Here is a 21,955-nt window from a genome sequence, read left to right on the forward strand (position 1 = left end):
TTAGTTATGGATTTGTTAATGGGGCAATTTATGCACTCAGCAAATGTGTATTGAACGAATGCATACATGGCACATGGACATGTTAAAACATGAAGTTTTCATAGATTGAAAGTCTGTGAAATAGATAAAGCTGGACTTACCATATGGTCCTCCTGCCTCCTAGAATATAAGACTTACTGATACAGGGATAAATAGCAGAAACAGTGGAACAGCATTTTGATACATAATAATACATACCATGCCAAAGAACTTTTTAGTAATGGAGCTGGAAAAATTGCTTGTCCATAGGAAAAAAAGGATTCTTACCTTAATCGGATAACAAAGTCAACTTGAGGTGGAATAAGCATTTAAATGTCAAAAGCAAAAATTTAAATCTTCTAGAAGAAAACAATACAATCTTGATCTCGGGGTAGGGACTTTGTGAACAAGATGAAGAAAACACTTTCCATAAAATAAAAGATTGACAAATTTGATTTTTTTAATTAAAAAGATTTTAAAATGAAAAGATAAAAGCTAGAAGAAGATATGTGTAGGACACATATAGCCTTTAAAGAGTTAGCATCAAGAGATTATAAAGAACTTTTGCAAATCGGTAAGAAGATGAGCAACCCAATAGATAAATGGGCTAAACATATGAAGAGGGATTGCATAAAAAATACACATTTCTTGTAATCAGAATCTTTGTAGCTCAGTCTGTAAAGAATTTGCCTGCAGTGCAGGAGACCCAGGTTCGATCCCTGGGTTGGGAAGATCCCCTGGAGAAGGAAATGGCAACCCACTACAGTATCCTTGCCTGGAAAATCTCATGGACAGAGGAACCTGGTGGATTGCAGTCCATGGGGTCGCAAAGACTCAGGCTCGACTGAGTGAGAGGGATTGCATAAAAAATACACATTTCTTGCAATCAGGAAAGTGTAAATTAAATATACCCACTCAAGTGGAAACAATGGAAACAGTATCTGACTTTATTTTCTTGTGCTCGAAATCGCTGCAAGTGGTGACTGTAGCCATGAAATTAAAAGATGCTCCTTGGAAGAAAAGCTATGACCAACCTAGATAGCATATTAAAAAGCAGAGACATTACTTTACTGACAAAGGTCCATCTAGTCAAAGCTATGGTTTTTCCAGTAGTCATGTATGGATATGAGAGTTGAACCATAAAGAAAGCTGAGCGCCAAAGGATGGATGTTTTTGAACTATGGTGCTAGAGAAGACTCGAGAGTCCCTTGGACTGCAAAGAGGTCAAACCCTAAAATCCTAAAGGAAGTCAGTCCTAAATATTCGTTGAAAGGACTGATGCTGAAGCTCCAATACTTTGGCCACCTGATGCGAAGAACTGACTTATTGGAAAAGACCCTGATGCTGGGAAAGATTGAAGGCAGGAGAAGAAGGGGACAACAGAGGATGAAATGGTTGGATGGCATCACTGACTTGATGGACATGAGTTTAAGCAAGCTCCGGGAGTTGATGATGGACAGGGAAGCCTGGTGTGCTGCAGTCCATAGGGTCGCAAAGAGCTGGACACGACTGAGCGACTAAGCTGAACTTAAGTAGGTATATTAAGAAATCTGATGATACCAAGTTTTGGAAAATACTTGGATTATTAGTAGGATCACTATAGATTGTTGGCAAAAATGTAGATTGTTATAAGCACTTTGGAACGCAGCTAGGACTTATCTTGTAAAATTGAATATTTGCATACCTTATGACATAGCAGTTTCACTCTTAGGATATAACCAAGAGAAGATCTTGCACATGTGTCCAAGAAAACATGTATAAAAGTATAAAAGCAATACACAGAAAGCTAGTTGAAGGCCTTTTGATGAGAAGACTGATAAATTGTTATATATACACACAGTGGAATATTGTATAAGAGTGAAAATGAATAATGGGTAGTTACATAAAACAAAATGGGTGATTGTTAGTAACTTAATGTTGAGTGAAGAAAAGTAGTACCACAAGACTACTTAAAGAACAGTGATCCTTTTACAGAATTTAAAAACAAGCAAAAAATCTAAAGGCATATATACATATGTGATAAATGAAAAAAGGCAAAAAGATAACAAACATAGAATTCAGGATAGTGATTACCTGGGGGTGAAACTGTGTAGGTTGGGGAGAAGTACATTGGTAGATAAAAATATTGGTAACTTCTAGTTTCTGGGTTGGACTGGTTAAAAAAAATAATGTCTTTAAGATTGTTCCCAGAAAGTTGTCAACTTATATTCCTAGTAATAGTCTTTGTTTCCTAGTAACTTTGCCAGCGTTGGACACTGTAAATCTTTTACCTTTTTGCTAACCTAGTAGGTAGAAAATATTTTGTTTGCATTTCTTGGTTTATTAGTGAAACTGAACATCTTTTCATATATTTGAAATTAACAGAAGCTTCTTCTGTTTGCCTTTCATAGCCATTTTCCAGCTGGGTGAATTAGCTTTATCTCAATAATTTCTTTGAATATTAATCTTTTACATGTTATGTATGACAATTATTATTTCCCAGATTATTAAAAAAGTTTTTTAATGGCAGTATTTATACAAAGTTTTTAACCTTGTATAAAGTTTAAAGCTTCCCTCATAGCTCAGTTGGTAAAGAATCTGCCTGCAATGCAGGAGACCTGGGTTTGATTCCTGGGTCTGAAAAATCCCCTGGAAAAGGAAATGGCAACCCACTCCATTATTCTTCCCTGGAGAATTCCATGGACAGAGGAGCCTTGTAGGTTACAGTCCATGGGGTCATAAGAGTCAGACACGACTTAGCAACTAAACCACCATCAGCACCACCACCACCAAGGTTTAAAAAGCCCAACTCTCTACCCTAAGGCTTAATAGTAATCATTTATATTTTCTTTTAATACTTTTGTGAATGTTTTCATATTTTTTCACTTTTTGTTATGGAAAATGTTGAACATACCTAAAAATAGAGAGGCTAACATCCATCATTGCACAGTAATCATCGACTCATGGCCATTCTTCTTTCTGTATCCTCCATCCTTTCCCCATTTACATTACTGGATGAACCCTACTGGATTATTTTGAAGCAAATCTCACACAACATTATTATGTCATCATATATGTCTCTAAAAGGTAGAAATTCTTTTTTATGACATAAAGTGGCTTTATTTATATTTAAATCTCAGTCTATCTCAAATTTGTTTTTGAGTATGGTATTATACTTTTAACATTTCTAAATGTCCATTTGTCCCCAAAACATTTATTGAATGATCCATCCACAATAGATTGGTCTATTCAAGACTATTCTTTTCCAACAGATTATTGTTTTACATTTGTATTAGAATCCAGCAAGGCAGTTCAGTTCAGTTGCACAGTTGTGTCTGATTCTTTGTGACCCCATGGACTGCAGCACGCCAGGCCTCCCTGTCCATCACCAACTCTTGAGCTTGCTCAAACTCATATCCATTGAGTCAGTGATGCCATCCAACCATCTCATCCTCTGTTGTCCCTTCTCTTCCTGCCTTCAGTCATTCCCAGCATCAGGGTCTTTTCAAATGAGTCAGCTCTTCGCATAAGTGGCCAAAGTACTGGAGCTTCAGCTTCAGCATCAGTCCTTCCAGTGAATATTCAGGACTGATTTTCTTTAGGATGGACTGGTTGGATCTCCTTGTTGTCCAAGGGACTCTCAAGAGTCTTCTCCAACACCACAATTCAAAAGCATCAATTCTTCGGCACTTAACTTTCTTTATAGTCCAACTCTCAAATCAATGCATGACTACTGGGAAAACCAAAGCTTTGACTCACGGACCTTTGTTGGCAAACTAATGTCTCTGCTTTTGAATATGCTATCTAGGTTGATCATAGCTTTTCTTCCAAGGAGCAAGCATCTTTTAATTTCATGACTGTAGTCACCATCTGCAGTGATTTTGGAGCCCAAGAAAAGAAAGTCTGTCACTGTTTCCATTGTTTCCCTATCTATTTGCCATGAAGTGATGGGATCAGATGCCATGATCTTAGTTTTCTGAATGTTGAGTTTTGAACCAACTTTTTCACTTTCCTCTTTCTCTTTTATCAAGAGGCTCTTTAGTTCTTCTTCGCTTTCTGCCATAAGTGTGGCCTCAGAATTTTCTTGGCTATTTTTTTCTTTTATTTTTATAGGTAAGATTCAGTCAGTTCATCAGATATGCCCTGCAAAAAAGTAAAAATCTTTCTGGGATTTAAAACCATTTTACATTAAATTTATAAATGTGGGGATAATTAGCATCTTTTCATTATGGAATTTTCCTATTTAATAATATATAGTGTGTACTTGTGTGTATATTCATTTATTGAAATTTTATATTCCACAGTGATAATAACAGTGTCGATTGACATTTATTATATACTAACAGTGTCCTAAATCCTTGTTGTTGGTTGTCTCTTTATCCTTGTTATAACAAATGCTTAATTAAGCACATAATAATACTCTGCAGTGAAGCAAATGACAATTGTCTTGGCAATTGGTTCATGGTTATAAATATACAAAGGTACTTGGCAATGGGTTCATGGTTATAAGATAAATATACAAAGATAGAAGACTTTTCTAATTTATAGCTGCATTACTTGAAAATTCCAACATGGTTGAGAACTATGAAATATTTAAGTTAAACTGAACAAGAAATGTATAAGACCTCTCAGGAGAAGAGTGGATGTCTTGGCAATTGGTTCATGGTTATAAGATAAATATACAAAGATACTTGGCAACAGGTTCATGGTTATAAGATAAATATACAAAGATAGAAGACTTTTCTAATTTATAGCTGCATTACTCGAGAATTCCAACATGGTTGAGAACTGTGAAATAGTTAAACTGAACAAGAAACGTAGAAGACCTCTCAGGAGAAGAGTGGATGGTTAAGAGCTTGAGGGTGCAACTTAAGTCAGGCTAGCTGAGTTCAAATCCCGGCTGTACTACTTACTAGCTATGTGACTTTGGACAAGTTACTTAACCTCTCTGTGTCAATTTGTCTGTAAAATAAGGATAACTATTGCCAGGTTGCTTTTTGTTTATCCAGATTACCTACCTCCCCAGCAGTTATGAAAGTACTGTCTCTCTGTATCTTCTCAGAAGCAGTCTTAAAAACAGAAGAAAGCACAGAAATCAAGACCAGCCATCAAATCTTACAAATCAGGAATGAGGCTCAGAAAGGAATACTGGCATGCTCAGGGCATATAGGGAGACAGTGACAGAGTCAGATCTGGGACCCAGATTCTGACACTCTCCTAGTATTCTTTCTACTGTTGTAAGAATTTTTGAGTTCGATAAGTATTCTGTGAGCATTTACTATGTGAGAATTTGGTGCTAGATGCTAAGCATCTATGTACTTATATAATCCTTATCACTAAGATAAGTATTTTTATCTTCATTTTATAACTGAGGAAACAGAGTTTCATAACTTTCCCAAGATCCCAATACTGGAAAGCATCAGGGCAGGATTGGAACTCAGGTCAACCTCCTTCCACCCCATCTTTATGCCACACCTAATTTATGCCCATTGCAGATGTTTGCTCTTTCCTCTCTTCATAATTCCTCTAAATAACTCTGGAGTTGTTCACAGTCCTCCTCCTGTTTTGACTACCAGGCTAACCTCTGCTTTGTGGACATTGACAACCACTTCATTGAGTTACCAGAGGACTTGCCTCAGTTTCCCAACAAATTGGAGTTCGTCCAGGAAGTCTCTGAGATTCTCATGGCATTTGGCATTCCCCCTGAAGGAAACCTTCACTGTAGCGAAAGTGCTTCCAAGCTGAAGAGGCTCCGGGCCTCTGAGCTCGTCTCTGACAAGAGGAATGGAAACATTGCAGGCTCCCCTTTACATTCCTATGAGTTCCTCAAGGAGAATGAAACTATCGCCCGCCTGCAGGCCTTGGTCAAGAGGACTGGGGTGAGCCTGGAGAAGGTAAGATGTTGTATATGGGTTATATATGGGTCTGAGCTAAGGTGTCAAATAAAGTATAGGGTAAGAAAGTACCCAGTTCAGGGCAGTGCCTACCTGTGAGTAGTGAAAGGATGCTTTGTGTGGAAGACCCTGGATTTGGCTCTGGCAAACATGATCCTATGTGAATGCTACTTGAATCTAAATCTGGGTAGCTTTTCACTTGGACGTCAAGGAGAAACCACTGTCATTCTGTAAACACTGCAGCAGAGAGACTTAGAGGGATGATGGTGGCAGTCTGAGTTTGGGCCTCTTTCAGATCCATTGCCATGTGAATGTCACAGCAACCTGGAGCACATAGAGCAGGAATTGTTGACTTAGAGAGCCTGAGTGTTTTGCTTAAGATTAAATGCCTCTGTGTGGTTGACTTGAAGTTAGAACCTGGTCCTCTTGAATTCTAGTCCTCTGCTCTTCCTGGGGATGTATTAGCTTTCCATTGCCTGACTTTGATGAGACTGTCTACTTTCCGTAGTTGTTTACTCATCTCTTCATTCTTCACCCTCTGCATTCTCACTGTTATATTACTTTCTTAAATTACATATAAACAAAATAGGGTAATCATTTTGTTCGGCTTTTTTTTTTTTTTAGTGCAGTGTGAAACATGTCATTTTCCTGGTTTGTTAGTAGCGCAGATATTAAAAAAGAAGAATAATGGCCAGTTAAAGAAGAGCAGAGAAATATTTAGAGAGATTTAAAAGGTTAAAAGAGACCAGTAAGGAAAAATTTTTAGGGAGAAAGGGAACGTAAATATGGGGGAGAAAAAGAGATGAAGGGAGAATGAGAGTCTGACCTTGGTGCTTTGCATTATCATTTTCTTGTTGCCTTCCCAAATTCCTTCTTTCCTGACCCTTGAGATAACTAGTGCCTTTTCTTCTAATGCTGTTTCTCTGCCTGTAATGAGTTTCTTTCCACTTTCATTGAGTTGCTGGATTCCTGCAAGTGGAACACCCTCATTTATCTCTTCTTCATGTCAGAATTCCTTTCTTTTTTTTCCCCCCATTTTTTCTCTTTTGAATGACTCTTGTGGGGAAAAAAGGATAAGTTGCCTTTCTTTGGTATAAAAAGAAAAACTTGGGTATTCTCAACTGTTTTATTTTATTTTGTTTTTGTAGCTGGAAGTGCGTGAAGACCCCAGTAGCAATAAGGATCTCAAAGTTCAGTGTGATGAAGAAGAACTCAGGATTTACCAGCTAAACATTCAGATCCGGGAAGTTTTTGCAAATCGTTTCACTCAGATGTTTGCAGATTATGAGGTGTTTGTCATTCAGCCCAGCCAGGATAAGGAATCCTGGTTTACCAACAGAGAGCAGATGCAAAATTTTGATAAAGTAAGTGTTAATATAGTCCTGCTGGGGAGGTGGTAAGAAATGAGAACATTTAAAGATGTGACTGAAGATGAGTTTTTCTTCCATAAAACGTGCTGGAAACAAGTTCTCGGTCCTTCTGATGTTGGTAAAATGGTTGGTTGCTTTAGAGCAGAGTGCTGGTTATTGGCTATCAGGTGATTTACCTTCAGTCAGAGCTCTCTTAGGCAAAGATGCACATGCAGGTTGAACATTAGGATTCTGGGAACGTTGATTGCCACAGTAGGTTTCCTGAGTAAGTTTATGCCAGTGTGTCAAAGTTGCAGGATATTTGAAATATATAAATTTTTAAAAATGATGAGGTTTTGCGCTTTGCTTTTTATAAAGACCTGGGAAGCTTCAGAGAACAATTAACCTACTGAATCTCATGGGTATGTAGGCTTGGTTGATTGAGGCTGACATGACCTCTTCCCTCTCGATGACGCTCTGTTTCCTTTTGGTCCCACCAGGCATCTTTTCTGTCAGATCAGCCTGAGCCCTACCTGCCTTTCCTCTCAAGATTCTTGGAGACTCAGATGTTTGCTTCTTTCATTGACAACAAAATCATGTGTCATGACGATGATGATAAAGATCCTGTGCTCCGGGTGTTTGACTCCCGAGTAGACAAGATCAGGCTGTTGAATGTTCGGACACCTACTCTGCGCACATCCATGTACCAGAAGTGTACCACTGTGGAAGAAGCAAGTGAGGCCTCCTTGTTGCTAGCTTTCTAGCCTCTTGGATTATATCACTAACGTGTCCTTATTCCTAAATATGCCAGCTTCTTTCTCTTGTTTTCTGCTTTTGTATAAGTTGTTTCCATTGCCTGCAGTGCTTTCCTCTATCTTTTTTGCCTGGCAAACTTTTTCTCATCCTTTAACACTGTCAGTTAAGAATGAGTCCTGCTATAAGTACTAGAGAATCTAATTAGCAGCGCATTAAATAAATGGAGGTTATTGTTCTCAAATTATCAAGAAGGGCCGAACTGGTCGTGGTTCGGCTGCTCAGCATTGTAATCAGGAAATGAAATTCTATCTTTTCACTCAGTATTCTCAACATGTTGACTTTTATTATATTCATGCTTATTGCCTCATTGTTACAAGAGGCCTTCTATGTTCAAATTCAGGGCAAAGGGGAAAGTTGATGCCAGCTGTATTGTCCCTCTTATATCAGAAAGCAAAAGCTTTCCCAGAAATTCCCAATAGCTTCTGTTGTCTCATAAAAGCATAATATGTGACTACCATTAAGTGCAAGGGAGGCTATGAAAGTGAGTATTGACCTGGTATAATGTTAGCCCAAACTGTATTGAGATTCTGTTAGCAAAAAAGAAGGGGTGAGTGAGTTATGGGTAAGTAAGCTGCTAACAGAAATCCAGCTGATGTTTCTCTTCCTCTGAAGCCTTCTCTGATGCGCTCAGGCTGAGTTGATTTCTTCGCTAAGCTCTGTAGTACCTTGTTCTTGCCTCCCCTTTATAATCTCTGTTCTGAGGTATCATTATCAGGGAGCAATTTAAGATCTGAGACTTTATTTACTCATTGTCTTACTCCTAGTCCTCTAACATTGTACCTAGAACATATAGATGTTAAAAGTTGTTTGCTACTTGCGTGGTGGAGTACACCTTTTTGTTCACAGAGATTCTGTCTGGATCAGTTTAGCTAGAGAATAGTCTCAGCCTGAGGTATCAAATTAAGTAGTGTGCTCACTTCTGTGAGTGATATTCAGTATCCTTGTAGCTTATTGGTATGTTTTGTTTGTTCATTTACTAAACGTAAATACTTAGTGCCCAGTGTATGGTAAGTGCTCACCAAGTATTTACTAAATGAAAGAATGAATGTGCCAAGCATTTTTTTAGGTTTTGAAGATACAAGTGGTGACTGGCTTCCTCAACCTTATGCTTGGTAGCCTTCTGACTTTATCTTTCAGCTCATGCTCTAGGCCTTTCGTTAAGATGATAGTCCTCTTGGCCAAGACTTGAGGACATGTTGCCCATGCAGGTGGAGTACTCTGACATAGTCATCTTTGCCTCCTAGAGCACATCCAGTTTCAGATTCCAGAACCCTGCCTAAGGTTTTGGTCCTGGGGAGCAAAGTGATCTCCTAAACCATCACTTTAAAGCAGGACTTCCCAATCTTTTCATGTTGTGTTACACTTGAAAATAACAATATTTATATTTGGCTTTGAGAGCCCAGGTCTACCACTTAAGGCCAAGAAGCCTTGAATTTGGGCCTGCTTGGTCAGGATGCATGTCCTCTCCCCAGGAGACCCACATCCTGAAGTGTTCTCCAGGTCTACCCATTACAGCTGGTCAGGCTGTTCCCCCACAGAGCAGGGATTGCATGCCCGCACACGTGTGGCCTTGGCGCTATGTGCAGAGCTGTCCTGCCTGGGTATGTGTTTCTGTAGCCAAGAGTGTCCAGAGCAGGAGCCTGCTTTTGTAGATAGCTCTGTGGTGTCAGAGGGCTTCCCAGGTGGCGCTAGGGGTAAAGAGCCTGCCTGCTAATACAGGAGGCATAAAAGATGCAGGTTTGATCCCTGTGTCGGGAAGATCCCCTGGAGGAGGAATTGGCAACCCACTCCAGTGTTCTTGCCTGGAGAATCCCATGGACAGAGGAGCCTGGCAAGCTATAGTCTATAGAATCACAAAGAGTCGGACACAACTGAAGCGACTTAATGTAACATTGTGGGGCTAAAGGGAGGGGTCTGCTTATACTGGAGACTGAAATGAGAGGCTGTAGTGATTTCAGGCCTTGTTCTCCTGCCCAGAGGTTGAGGCAGTCAGTTCTCAGCCCATCTGTAATCCATTTGTTGAATACCAAATACTGATACGAATTACACTGGTCTCATTTGCGGCCAGGACATGAATTCTTGTGGTCTTGTTAGAATGTGGGGTTTGGGATATGGAAGGAGAGCTAACTAACCCTCATTTCTGTGACTCCTTTCAGAAAAATGAGTATCAAAGACCCTCCACGCACCTACACACTCTGTTCCCAGGAGTAATGCCATTGGTATATTCCTGAGATATGTAATCCAATAATGCTTGTTCAGGGTTCTTCCTGCTGGCTTCAGATTTCTAGCCTAGAGTAGCTCAGCTACGTCATCTCATTCTGCATGGACATCTCAGTTTCTTGAATCAGTGTGATTGGAAAATGGTAAAAACATAGCTAATGTGACTTTTTAGAGATTCTTTAAAGCGTGACATTTAGAGGGGATCTTGGAAATTCTTTTTTAAAGAATGAAGTTCCACAAATTTTGGTATCTTGTGTTTTCCTTTTTGTCTCCTGGTTTATTTAGAAATGTGTTATTTAGTTTTAAGGTATTAATGATTGTTGTTGGTCACAGGACTTAACTTTGTCTGATTCAAGTTATTTCAGATTTATTGAGACTTGTTTTATGGCCCAGAATTTGATACATTTTTTAAAGTACTGGGCTTTCTTTTTCATTCTTATCCAGAGAAAGCAATTGAGCTGCGACTGGCAAAAATTGATCATACTGCGGTTCATCCCCATTTACTTGACATGAAGATTGGACAAGGGAAGTATGAACCAGGCTTCTTCCCGAAGCTGCAGTCTGATGTGCTTTCCACTGGGCCAGCCAGCAACAAGTGAGTCAGCCCCAGAGATTTCCTGGTCCAGCTCCCGGGTCACAGTGGTAGTATAGTATCTGGACCTAGACTGTCGTTTCCAGAAGACCTTGACTTTTGTAAAGCAAATGTGGAGAAGATACAAACTGTCCAGGTTGTTCACTTGTTTAAACAAGGAAACAGGTGACAGAGCATCATCAGCTCCTGTCTCCACTGTGCAAATTGGGATAGATCCATGTATCAGGACCTGTAAAAGGCCAGACTGCAGATGGGTTGAAATCATCTGCAAATCTCATAACTGGGCCCAGACAGCACCTAGCTAGCTCTGTAAGTGGTAGAGTAGGGTAAGCGGTGGTTGAAATAATTGGGAGTCTGACCTGAAACTCAGTAACTTAGCAGAATTGTTTTTTCTTTGTTAACTTTTGGAGATAAGTTTATCGAAGGCCAGGCAGAGATGAGTGAAAATAGTTTTGGATCTGTAAGTGAAGTTTCTGTAGATGTTTCAAGAGAGAGAACGTCTTGGTTCCCTGGAAAGATATCTTTTGCCCAGTCACTGATCTTTAACCTGCCCTTATATCAAGGTTTCTGAGCTACCTCTGGTGACTTCTTGGTAGCTTCCCATTGGTCCCTAGATGTTTAAGTCTTCTCCTATAAGTTGACCTTACTTTCGTAGCAGAATATTCTTAATTGTCTGCTTTGATCCTGTCAGGTGGACAAAAAGGAATGCTCCTGCCCAGTGGCGGCGTAAAGACCGGCAGAAGCAGCACACAGAACACCTGCGTTTAGACAATGACCAGAGAGAGGTAAGACACCTTGAGAATGATGAGAAAAGACCCTGTTACTGTGCTGTACCCTCCTTCTCTTTACGTCCTTGGTCTCTGATCTGATTCAAACATCCTTCCCACAGGGAAGGGTTAATAATGAGTTAGTTCCTGATACCTGATATGGGCCTGACTTGTGACAAATCTAGGATGTACAGTGGTTCATAAGTGGCAGTAGCCACTAACCACATGCATCCTCTCCCTGAACCAGACTTTGCACTTGTGTTTAGTGATGCTCCCAGTACTTGGAAGAAAGCCTTTCACTATTGTTTCAGTAGTCGCTCGTGCATGATACTCTCTCCCAGGTGTAGGGAGAGTGGTAGGGGTGACAGGAACATCAGGAGGTAAGATTCTACAACTTGGAAAAATTACTTTGAAAATTCTTGAGGCTTTTGTGTGTGTCTGGTATGATAGAAGTTAATTTGTTAGAGTGAGATAGAGGAAAAGCTGAACTTGGGTTAATGCTGTGAATCTCTGAACCTGGGGAGGAGAAGCCTTTTTTACCTATTTCTTTTCTTCATCTTAATTTAAAAGAGGTAATCTTGACTTTTTTCTCAGAGGAGCTAAGGGAATATTTTTATCAGGTGCCTGAGGATTGAAGATTCTTCAATTGACCTGAGTCCTCATTGCTTGTAAGCAGAGTTTCTCAGCACTGCTGTAACTTGTTCTCTGTAAAGTTTCTAGTTATAAACCTCAAGTTGCAGACCCTGCCTTACTGAGTTGCAGTGAAGTTGTGAAAATGGAGCTTAAGCTTCAGAAACCTATTTGAGCAACTTCTCTTTAAGAAAAGACTGCAGTTTGCATTTTATACAAAGTCAAAGCATATTATACAAAATAAAGCATATTATTTTCATATGTGTCTAGCACCTCAGTGGATGGGAAAATATTTTGCTTTTGCTGTTTTTTAAATGAATAAATTAAAATTGCAAAGTATGGTCATGAATTTTTAACTGCTGATTTATAGGGTACAGTTGCACTTAGTGTTTTTGTGAGGATGGCATAATGGGTGTAGGGTATGGGTGTTATTTTTAAAGCTCTCCTCTAGGTCTTCCACCTAACGTCCATAATATTTCTTTCAGCAGGGTTTATTGAGCACGTTTTCTTGGTCAAAATCACTATAGTAAACACTTTGAAATATAAAAATGACAAGGAGATAGCCTTGTCCTCAGGGAATGCCAGTTTATTAAGGGGGCAAAGGTAGGTATGCAACTGTCTTTAGTAGAAGAGTTTTTTGAAAGAGCTGTATGGGAGGCATGCCAGTGTTTGATTACTGATTAGAGAAAATAGAGTTCAGTTCTGCCTGGGATAATCTCAAACAAGACTGCTTAGAGGAACTAGCATCTGTTTTAGTCTTGAGGATGATAGGATTGTTAGGAACAGAGATGAGCATTGCAAGTAGAGGAGATGGCAGGACCCAAAGTGTGGTGGTGGATTGTGTAAAGGAGACTGGGTAGAATATTTTGGAAGCAAGAGGTACTGGAGGTAGCTAGCCAGTTAGAAAGCAGATAGCAGTAGTGCAGGTGATAGTCATTGAAGCCTAATCTTGAGGGTTGATAGTAGGGGCAGAAGGAGGGGCCAGAAACTAGAACGGACAGAATTGTACTTCTGGAATAAACATGGGCAGAAGGAAGTTGGGTACAAATGTTTGTTGTGAAACGGGGGTACCGAGAAGGTGTCAGCGTACAGTTTATTGCATTGATGTGGGTTCTGTGTTAAAACAGACAGCATGTGGGGAATCACCAGCAGATTATAGAAAATGCAGTTGTTTTGAGTGTGCACACATGCAAGAGTACTTCCTGCGAGATGCCGGACTGGGTGAATCACAAGCTGGAATCAAGACTGCCAAGAGAAATATCAGCAACCTCAGATATACGAATGATACTACTCTAATGGCAGAAAGTGAAGAGGAACTAAAGAGCTTCTTGATGAAAATGAAAGAGGAGATTGAAAAAGCTGGCTTAAAACTCAACATTTAAAAAACTAAGATCATGGCATCTGGTCCTATCACTTTATGGCAAATAGATGGGGAAAAAGTGGAAGCAGTGACAGATTTTATTTTCTTGGGTTCCCAAATCACTGCAGATGGTGATTGTAGCCATGAAATTAAAAGATGCTAACTCCTTGAAAGAAAAGCTATGACAAATCTAGATAGCATATTAAAAATCAGAGACATCACTTTGCCAACAAAGGTCTGTCTAGTCAAAGCTGTGGTTTTTCCAGTAGTAGTGTACGAATGTGAGTATTGGACCATAAGGAATGCTGAGTGTTGAAGAATTGATGCTTTCAAATGGTGGTGCTGGAGCAGACTCTTGAGAGTCCCTTGGACAGCTAGGAGATCAGACCAGTCAATCCTAAAGGAAGTCAGCTCTGAATATTCATTGGAAGGACTCATGCTGAAGCTCCACTGCTTTGACCACTTGATGCGAAAAGTGGACTCATTGGAAAAGACCCTGATGCTGGGAAAGATTAAAGGTAAAAGGTAAAGGGAGTGGCAGACGATGAGACGATTAGCATCACTGACTCAATGGATAAGAATCTGAGCAAACTCCAGGAGATAGTGAAGAACAGGGGAGCTTGGCGTGCTGCAGTTCATGGGGTCACAAAAAGTCTGAGACAACTTTCCAACAGTTTAGCAAAGATGAATATCTTTGATATGAGCAGAGGGATTAAATTCCTCCCAACTTGGTGGAGAAAATGATTTTTCTCAATAGTACTCTGAGATTATAGTTGGTTTGTCCACGCATAGGAGTTTGCACATTCATACGTGTTGCAGCTGTGTGTTTTTTACCTTTTGTATCATTAAAGCCAAGATAATTCCAGCACTCATGGAGCGCTTTACCTCAGAAAAAGAATTAATTCACCCTGTTCTCTTAGTTTTCCCTAAGATACAACTGTTGCTTTTCAAACTTTGTCCTGAGCCTGAGAATGAGGCAGTAAGATAGTGCAGGGTGGTAGTGCCCTCTTCAGGCACCCATCTGTACTGATTGCCTGTGATTTGTATGCATGGGCACAAAGTCTTTGATTTTTCCTTTTGTTTTAGAAGTACATCCAGGAAGCCAGGAATATGGGCAGCACCATCCGCCAGCCCAAACTGTCCAACCTCTCCCCGTCAGTGATTGCCCAGACCAACTGGAAGTTTGTGGAAGGTCTGCTGAAGGAATGCCGCAACAAGGTGAGCTGTGGACTCTTCTGAATGTGTATTTTCCTTTGCAGCCAAGGCGAGACCAAGGCTTAGCTCTGACCATTCTTCTCTTGATTTTTAAAATATTGTTAATATAATGAGATAGTACTAGTGTTAAGGTCCTGTTAACTTGGAATTAGATGTATTTGTTTTACATAAAATGTAACATTGATTAAGAGCAAGCATAGTTTGCTTGATAAAAATTTAATATGTATTCTTTAAAGCTGAGAGACAGTGGTAGTTTTTAATTTTAGACATCTTGTGTTACTTAAAATCATTAGTTTTAATGTAGTTAAATTGTCAACAGATTCATTTTACACATATGCAAATATTTTTGCGTCTCTAATTTGCTGATAACACTGATCTCATGTGTCTAGAAACAAAAGAATTCACTGAGTGCCTACTGTGTGTCAGACCAAAGTGTGTTATTCAGTTTGTTTGCTGTTGGCATGTTTTTTGCCATTCTACAAGAAGAGTAATTTTTTTAAAGGTACTTTATTGAGGTGTAATTGATATATAAAAAATGACACACATTTATGTATATGTCTTGATCATTTTTTTTTTCCGGAGGTATCTATAGGTGATTTTAAAAATTTAAAAATTTTATTTAAAATGGAGAATAATTGCTTTACAATGTTGGTTTCTGCCATATAGCAACACATATTGGCCATAGGTATACATATATCCATGTGCATACACTGGTGATACCACTAGCACAGTCAGGATGTCTGTCACTTCCAAAAATTTCCTTACATTCTTTTGCAATTTGTGTGTGTGTGTGTGTGCTTACGCAGCATGAGATTTATCACCTTAACATATTTTAAATTGCACAACAGATCTGTTTAGTGTGGATGAATTTCACAGACATAAAGTTGAATGAAAAAGAAAAGAAAATAAACTACATTGTTAATTATTTCCTTGCTTTTCTGTAGTTTTATTGTATAAGTCAGGACAGTGATTACTTCTAGAGTGGGAAGGTGATTGGAGAAGGCACGTAGGGTTCTTCAAAGATATAGATGGGCATTATTGTTTTTCTTAACCTTAGGTCAAGTTAGTCTAATAGTATACACTCACATAAACACATATGTGTATGTGTATGAGATATATTTCAACAGTAAAAATGTTAAAAATAGTAGCACTGGAAAAGAAATATGCCAGAGTGTTAAGAGTTGTTGCTTCTGCAAGGTAGAGTATGGGGTGATTTTTTCCTTGCTGAGATTTTTATATGTCACACATGATAACACAATTAAATCTTCTTTAAGAACTTGGATTCAATATTCAAGCAGCTTTAGATTCAAAGACCAGATCTGCTACTACTTTGCTGTGTGAATTTGGGCAAGTTACTTAAGTTCTCTGACCTCAATTTCATTATCAATAAATTGTGAAAAATAATGTCTTCTTACAGAGCTATTTGGCTTAACTGAGATAATGTTATACTTAGTACAGTGCCTGGCACATAGTAATTAAACCTGCAGTTACATTATACAGCCATGGTTTTTGTTTTACAGCGACCACATGAAAATTTTTTTACCTAAAAGTAAATTATTTCTCAACTTTTTATCCCCTTGGCAGGTACTTCAAATATATTTCTAGGATTAAATGCTTTTAAAGATTTGTTTAAAAGGTCAGTTAGGCAATGAGAATCAGAGAATGTCTGAGATGAGCATGACCAAGGGTTTTATTCAACTCTTTTCATCTCATAAGTAAAAAAACTGAATCCTGAGTGATGAAATCACATGTCCATGGTCAGTGATTTCTGTGTTTTTATCTTCTTTAAAGAAGGCACTTTACTATATAACCTGACCGATATGGTGAAAAGTAAATACACTCTTTACCTGTGAGTCTTCCTCTCAGCCCAACAGATGTACCTGGCAGGTGGGCACAAGCCTGCTAGTTGAATGTGGTCTGGCTAATGTGGGTGTCTGATCTTACCGACTGATTTCTTACAGACCAAGAGGATGCTGGTGGAGAAGATGGGGCGAGAGGCTGTGGAGCTAGGACATGGGGAAGTGAACATCACAGGGGTGGAAGAGAACACCTTGATCGCCAGTCTTTGTGACCTGCTGGAAAGGATTTGGAGTCATGGGCTACAGGTGAAACAGGTGATGAAGTCTGGCCTCTCCCTTTTGAGCAGACTGTCTTCCTGTTTTTGCATACTAGTTTCCCCACTTTTCCAACTGGCTGGCTTTGAAGAATGGCACGTGGTGCTTGTGGGGTGAGACTTGGAATTGATTTTTTTTGGTACAGAAAATTGTACACCTAATAAGTGTGAATTTTATGGTAATATGAATTATGTCTCAAAGTTGTTTTTTTTTTTTCCAATTCAAATAGAATCATCCTGTATATAATATTTTGGAACTTGTTTTTTCTTACCTCAGAATGTCTTCTCCATGTTCTTAACTAATTTAGGTGATAGTATAAGAGCTCAGACTATAAATCAGATAGTCCTGGGTTTAATTCCTGCTTTCAGTCTGTGAAACTGAGCACGGTACCTAGCTTCCGTAACATTCTCTTTCCTCTGTAACATTCTCTTTCCTCCTGTCCATGATGGAACTGTAAAAGAACACACCTCCATAGGACTCTTATGAAGATTTGAAAAGATACTTTGTGTGAAGCACTAAGTTCAGAGTTTGTTATAACTGAGAGGTTCTCTAAAAACGTTTGTGGTTATTCTTCTTCTACAAGTTCAGTTTTAATTACTGTTTTCACTGTATAGATGTGCAGTACTTAAATCAATCCTTTATTATTGGTTATCTAAGTTGTTTCTGATTTATCAGTATTAAGAACAGCACTGTGATTATAAGCTTTTAAAAATGTTAGTAATTGTGTATCACATCCCTAAAATGTTGAGAGTTTTGTAGTAGAGCAGCAACACTGCTGCTGCTGCTGCTAAGTTGCTTCAGTCGTGTCCGATTCTGTGTGGCCCCAGAGATTTCAGCCCAGCAGGCTCCCCCGTCCCTGGGATTCTCCAGGCAAGAAGACTGGAGTGGGTTGCCATTTCCTTCTCCAAGGCATGAAAGTGAAAAATGAAAGTGAAGTCACTCAGTTGTGTCTGACTCTTCGAGACCCCATGGACTGTAGCCGACCAGGCTCCTCTGTCCATGGAATTTTCCAGGCAAGAGTACTGGAGTGGGTTGCCATTGCCTTCTCCCGAGCAGCAACACTATAGGCATTGAAATCAGAAAGACCTGGTTTTTAATCCTAGCTCCTCTTGATAACTTTAAGTGACTTGCAATTTCTGAGTCTCATCTTCCTTATCTATACTACAGAGTTAATAAAACCTAGCTTTCAGGGTTGTTATGATAATTAGATATGGTTAAAAAAAAAGTACCTGGCATGTAGTAGGTATGCAACATACAATAACTCTTATTATGCCAGGTTCTATGTAATGGATTTATGTTTCTTTCCTTTTCTCTGTAATAAATGAGAAGACTATATATGATCATTTTATCATTTTCTTTTAAGTTTAGCAAGCCTGACAATATAGTTGAGCCCTTTCAGTTTTTTAGTAAAATATATGCTCCCCCCACCCCACCCCCCAAACTTCTTATTCTCCATAAAAGTCTTTAGGGAGTTAGTTATTAAAAAATAGTAATACCATATCATCACAGGTGTCTTAAACTTGTCCTCTGAGGCTTTGCAGGCATATCCTTTAGGAATTCCCACAGCCTGGGGAATTTTGTTTGGAGCCCATTTGTTCCCCCTCTCAGTCTGGATAGACAGAGGCTACTTACTGGTTGAGCAACCAGTACAGAATAGTGGGAACTTTTCAATTGAGCTTCCATTTTGTTCTGAGTTCTGATTTTGGAGCTCTAAATGTGAAGCACTGACAGTGTCACAGAGGAATTGAAGATCCATGCCTTCTGGCAGGGACACAGGTTCAGCTGGGATTGAAATACCTACAGCATGTTCTCCTTAGGCCTCCATTTTAGACCACTTTTCTCTCCTGCTGAGAAATTCTTCAGTTATCTTTCAGTCCAGAGATTATAACCTGGCTCCCTGGTCCCCTCAATAATGTACCCAACTGTGACCAAATTCACTCTCAAAGAGTGATCATCTCAGTTCCCTCTGGGGGCACCTTGTTGAACAACTACTTACCTGCTTAGAAAGTCAAAGAGAACACAAACCGCAGTTTTTGCTGCTAGTCTCAGTTTGTTACCAGCTGCCTGCCTGAAAGGCTGCCAACAGCAGGTCCTCATAAGAACCTGTGTTAACCTCACCACTCCCTTTGGCTTCCGGTGACATTTTCCAAGGATATGGACTTCCTTTAGTATATTTTCTGAGGTTTGGTTTTTTCATACAGATTTAGTAACTGCTGCCATTTCAGGACTGATCAGTGAAAAGGGGTTGTTTCTCATCTTTCATGCGTGTGACATTCTTGGAGAATCTGGTGCTATATATTGTTTGGCCACATTCCCAAATGGGTAGTTGGGCTATATTGAATCTTGAACTCCCAGTCAGCCCCTTGCAATCACTGAGCGCCTGGGTGTCCTTCTGGCACTGTGGCTGGTGTTGCTCTTGCCTTTGGCATCATTACATGTGAGGACTCTGGTGACCAGCTGCATTTCTGTGTCACATTCAGACAGTTGTGTTAAAGGAGGTTGCCTTCTTAGCCTAGATTTAGGGGATACGGTGATGAATAAGGCAGTCTCTGCTTTTTCAGGAGTTAATAATGGTTTTGGTAAATGGATGGATATATGGGTTTCTAGAAGTTGAATTAACTAAATCAAAGACCATGAATATTTTGAACTCTCATATTGTCTTCTACTTTATAGTATTAATAAACCAGTTCATAACAGTATAAGAATTGTAAGTCTCATTGATTTTTGTTGAGCATCTGTTTTCCCAAACATTTGGTATTTCAGTGGATTTAAAAAATGGTCTTTTCTAGTTGTGTGTTTTTTAAAAAACTGCCATTAAGGTTGTTGGGTTTTAAGTTGGTTAAATCTTGTAGGAAATCCAAACCTACAGAAAGTTCATGTCAACAGCTTGCTGATCTGTAGATGGGGGATTTTTCCCATTCAAATGCTTGATTCCACCCTCCCCCCCTCCTCCAAATCAGGTCAGTTGGTGGATAAAAATAAAACAGATCCTCCATATTCTCATGGGAAAAATCTTGAGACTTAATTCCCCAAATTCATTCCCAAATGTAAAATTTTCTTCAGAAAGTACAGCTTCAGAAGTTAAATGCTCTCTTCCAGAAGCTCCCTGTATAGCATCATTATTAACAGTAATGGTTCTAATATTAGCTGTACTTAAACTTGCATCACAATACTTACTAGTTATATGATCTTTTACAAGTTACTTAGTTGATTCTCAGTTTGTTCTTTTCTAAAGAAAATGAGGATAAAGGGAGCTACACTGTAGGATTGTTGGAAGCATAAAATAAAATATTGTATTTTAAACTTTTAACATAGTGCTTAGTTCATAGAAAATGTCAAGACATAGTAGTTTCTGTCATTATTACTCTTGTAAAATATAGAACTAAATCACTTGTAAAATGACCATAATAAATCCTACTATTAAAATTATACTACATTTATATTATATCTGCTATGTGAGAATATTTATCATGAATCTGAAGTAAAATTTTTAATCCTGTAACAAGTTGGATGACTAGACTAAGGATACAAAGCAGTTGCTAGGTGGCCAGCTGGGCTCACTTACTTTATAGGCAAATTGCTCCCTTAACATCAGGCTTGAAAATGTCATTCAGATTTGTGTCTTGGTAAAATGCAAAATGGAAAAGTAGGAAGTCAAGAAACATCTCGAGTAACAGGCAAATTTGGCCTTGGAGTACGGAATGAAGCAGGGCAAAGGCTAATAAAATTTTGCCAAGAGAATGCACTGGTCATAGCAAACACCCTCTTCCAACAACACTAGAGAAGACTCTACACATGGACATCACCAGATGGTCAACACTGAAATCAGATTGATTATATTCTTTGCAGCCAAAGATGGAGAAGCTCTATACAGTCAGCAAAAACAAGACCAGGATCTGACTGTGGCTCAGATCATGAACTCCTTATTGCCAAATTCAGACTTAAATTGAAGAAAGTAGGGAAAACCACTAGACCATTCAGGTATGACTTAAATCCCTTACGATTATACAGTGGAAGTGACAAATAGATTTAAGGGACTCGATCTGATAGAGTACCTGATGAAGTATGGCTGGAGGTTTGTGACATTGTACAGGAGAACAGGAATCAAGACCATCCCCAAGAAAAAGAAATGCAAAAAAGCAAAATGGTTGTCTGAGGAGGCCTTACAAATAGCTGTGACAAGAAGAGAAGTGAAAAGCAATGGAGAAAAGGAAAGATATACCCATTTGAATCCAGAGTTCCAAAGAATAGAAAGGAGAGAGACGAAAGACTTCCTCAGTGAACAGTGCAAAGAAATAGAGGAAAACAACGGAATGGGAAAGACTAGAGATCTCTTCAAGAAAATTAGAGATACCAGGGGAACATTTCATGCAAAGATGGGCACAATAAAGGACAGAAATGGTATGGACCTAACAGAAGCAGAAGATATTAAGAAGAGGTGGCAAGAATACACAGAAGAACTATACAAAAAAGATCTTCACGACCCAGATAATCACGATGGTGTGATCACTCACCTAGAGCCAGACATCCTGGAATGTGAAGTCAGGTGGGCCTTAGGAAGCATCACTATGAACAAAGCTAGTGGAGGGGATGGAATTCCAGTTGAGCTATTTCAAATCCTGAAAGATGATGCTGTGAAAGTGCTGCACTCAATATGCCAGCAAATTTGAAAAACTCAGCAGTGTCCATAGGACTGAAAAAGGTCAGTTTTCATTCCAATCCCCAAAAAAGCAATGCCAAAGAATGCTCAAACTACCATACAATTGCACTCATCTCACAGTCTAGTTACAAAATGCTCAAAATTCTCCAAGCCAGGCTTCAATGATACATGAACTATGAACTTCCAGATGTTCAAGCTGGTTTTAGAAAAGGCAGAGGAACCAGAGATCAAATTGCCAACATCTGCTGGATCATCAAAAAAACAAGAGAGTTCCAGAAAAACAACTATTTCTGCTTTATTTGACTATGCCAAAGCTTTTGACCACAAACTGTGGAAAATTC

At 39.1% G+C, this 21,955-nt stretch overlaps 1 protein-coding gene across 1 annotated transcript in view; it reads left to right on the forward strand.

The window, feature by feature from the left end:
- Nucleotides 1–21,955, forward strand: part of DENND5A (DENN domain containing 5A) — a 95,864-nt gene that overhangs the window by 57,764 nt on the left and 16,145 nt on the right. The window contains exons 6-12 of the mRNA XM_040258410.1: nucleotides 5,574–5,891; nucleotides 7,040–7,255; nucleotides 7,741–7,975; nucleotides 10,721–10,871; nucleotides 11,560–11,653; nucleotides 14,712–14,843; nucleotides 16,802–16,954. Of these exons, the coding sequence (XP_040114344.1) occupies nucleotides 5,574–5,891; nucleotides 7,040–7,255; nucleotides 7,741–7,975; nucleotides 10,721–10,871; nucleotides 11,560–11,653; nucleotides 14,712–14,843; nucleotides 16,802–16,954 (1,299 nt within the window). The remainder of the gene's footprint in view (nucleotides 1–5,573; nucleotides 5,892–7,039; nucleotides 7,256–7,740; nucleotides 7,976–10,720; nucleotides 10,872–11,559; nucleotides 11,654–14,711; nucleotides 14,844–16,801; nucleotides 16,955–21,955) is intronic.

The sequence above is a fragment of the Oryx dammah genome, unplaced genomic scaffold, assembly GCF_014754425.2.
Source record: "Oryx dammah isolate SB20612 unplaced genomic scaffold, SCBI_Odam_1.1 HiC_scaffold_17, whole genome shotgun sequence".
NCBI classification, from domain to species: Eukaryota; Metazoa; Chordata; class Mammalia; order Artiodactyla; family Bovidae; genus Oryx; species Oryx dammah.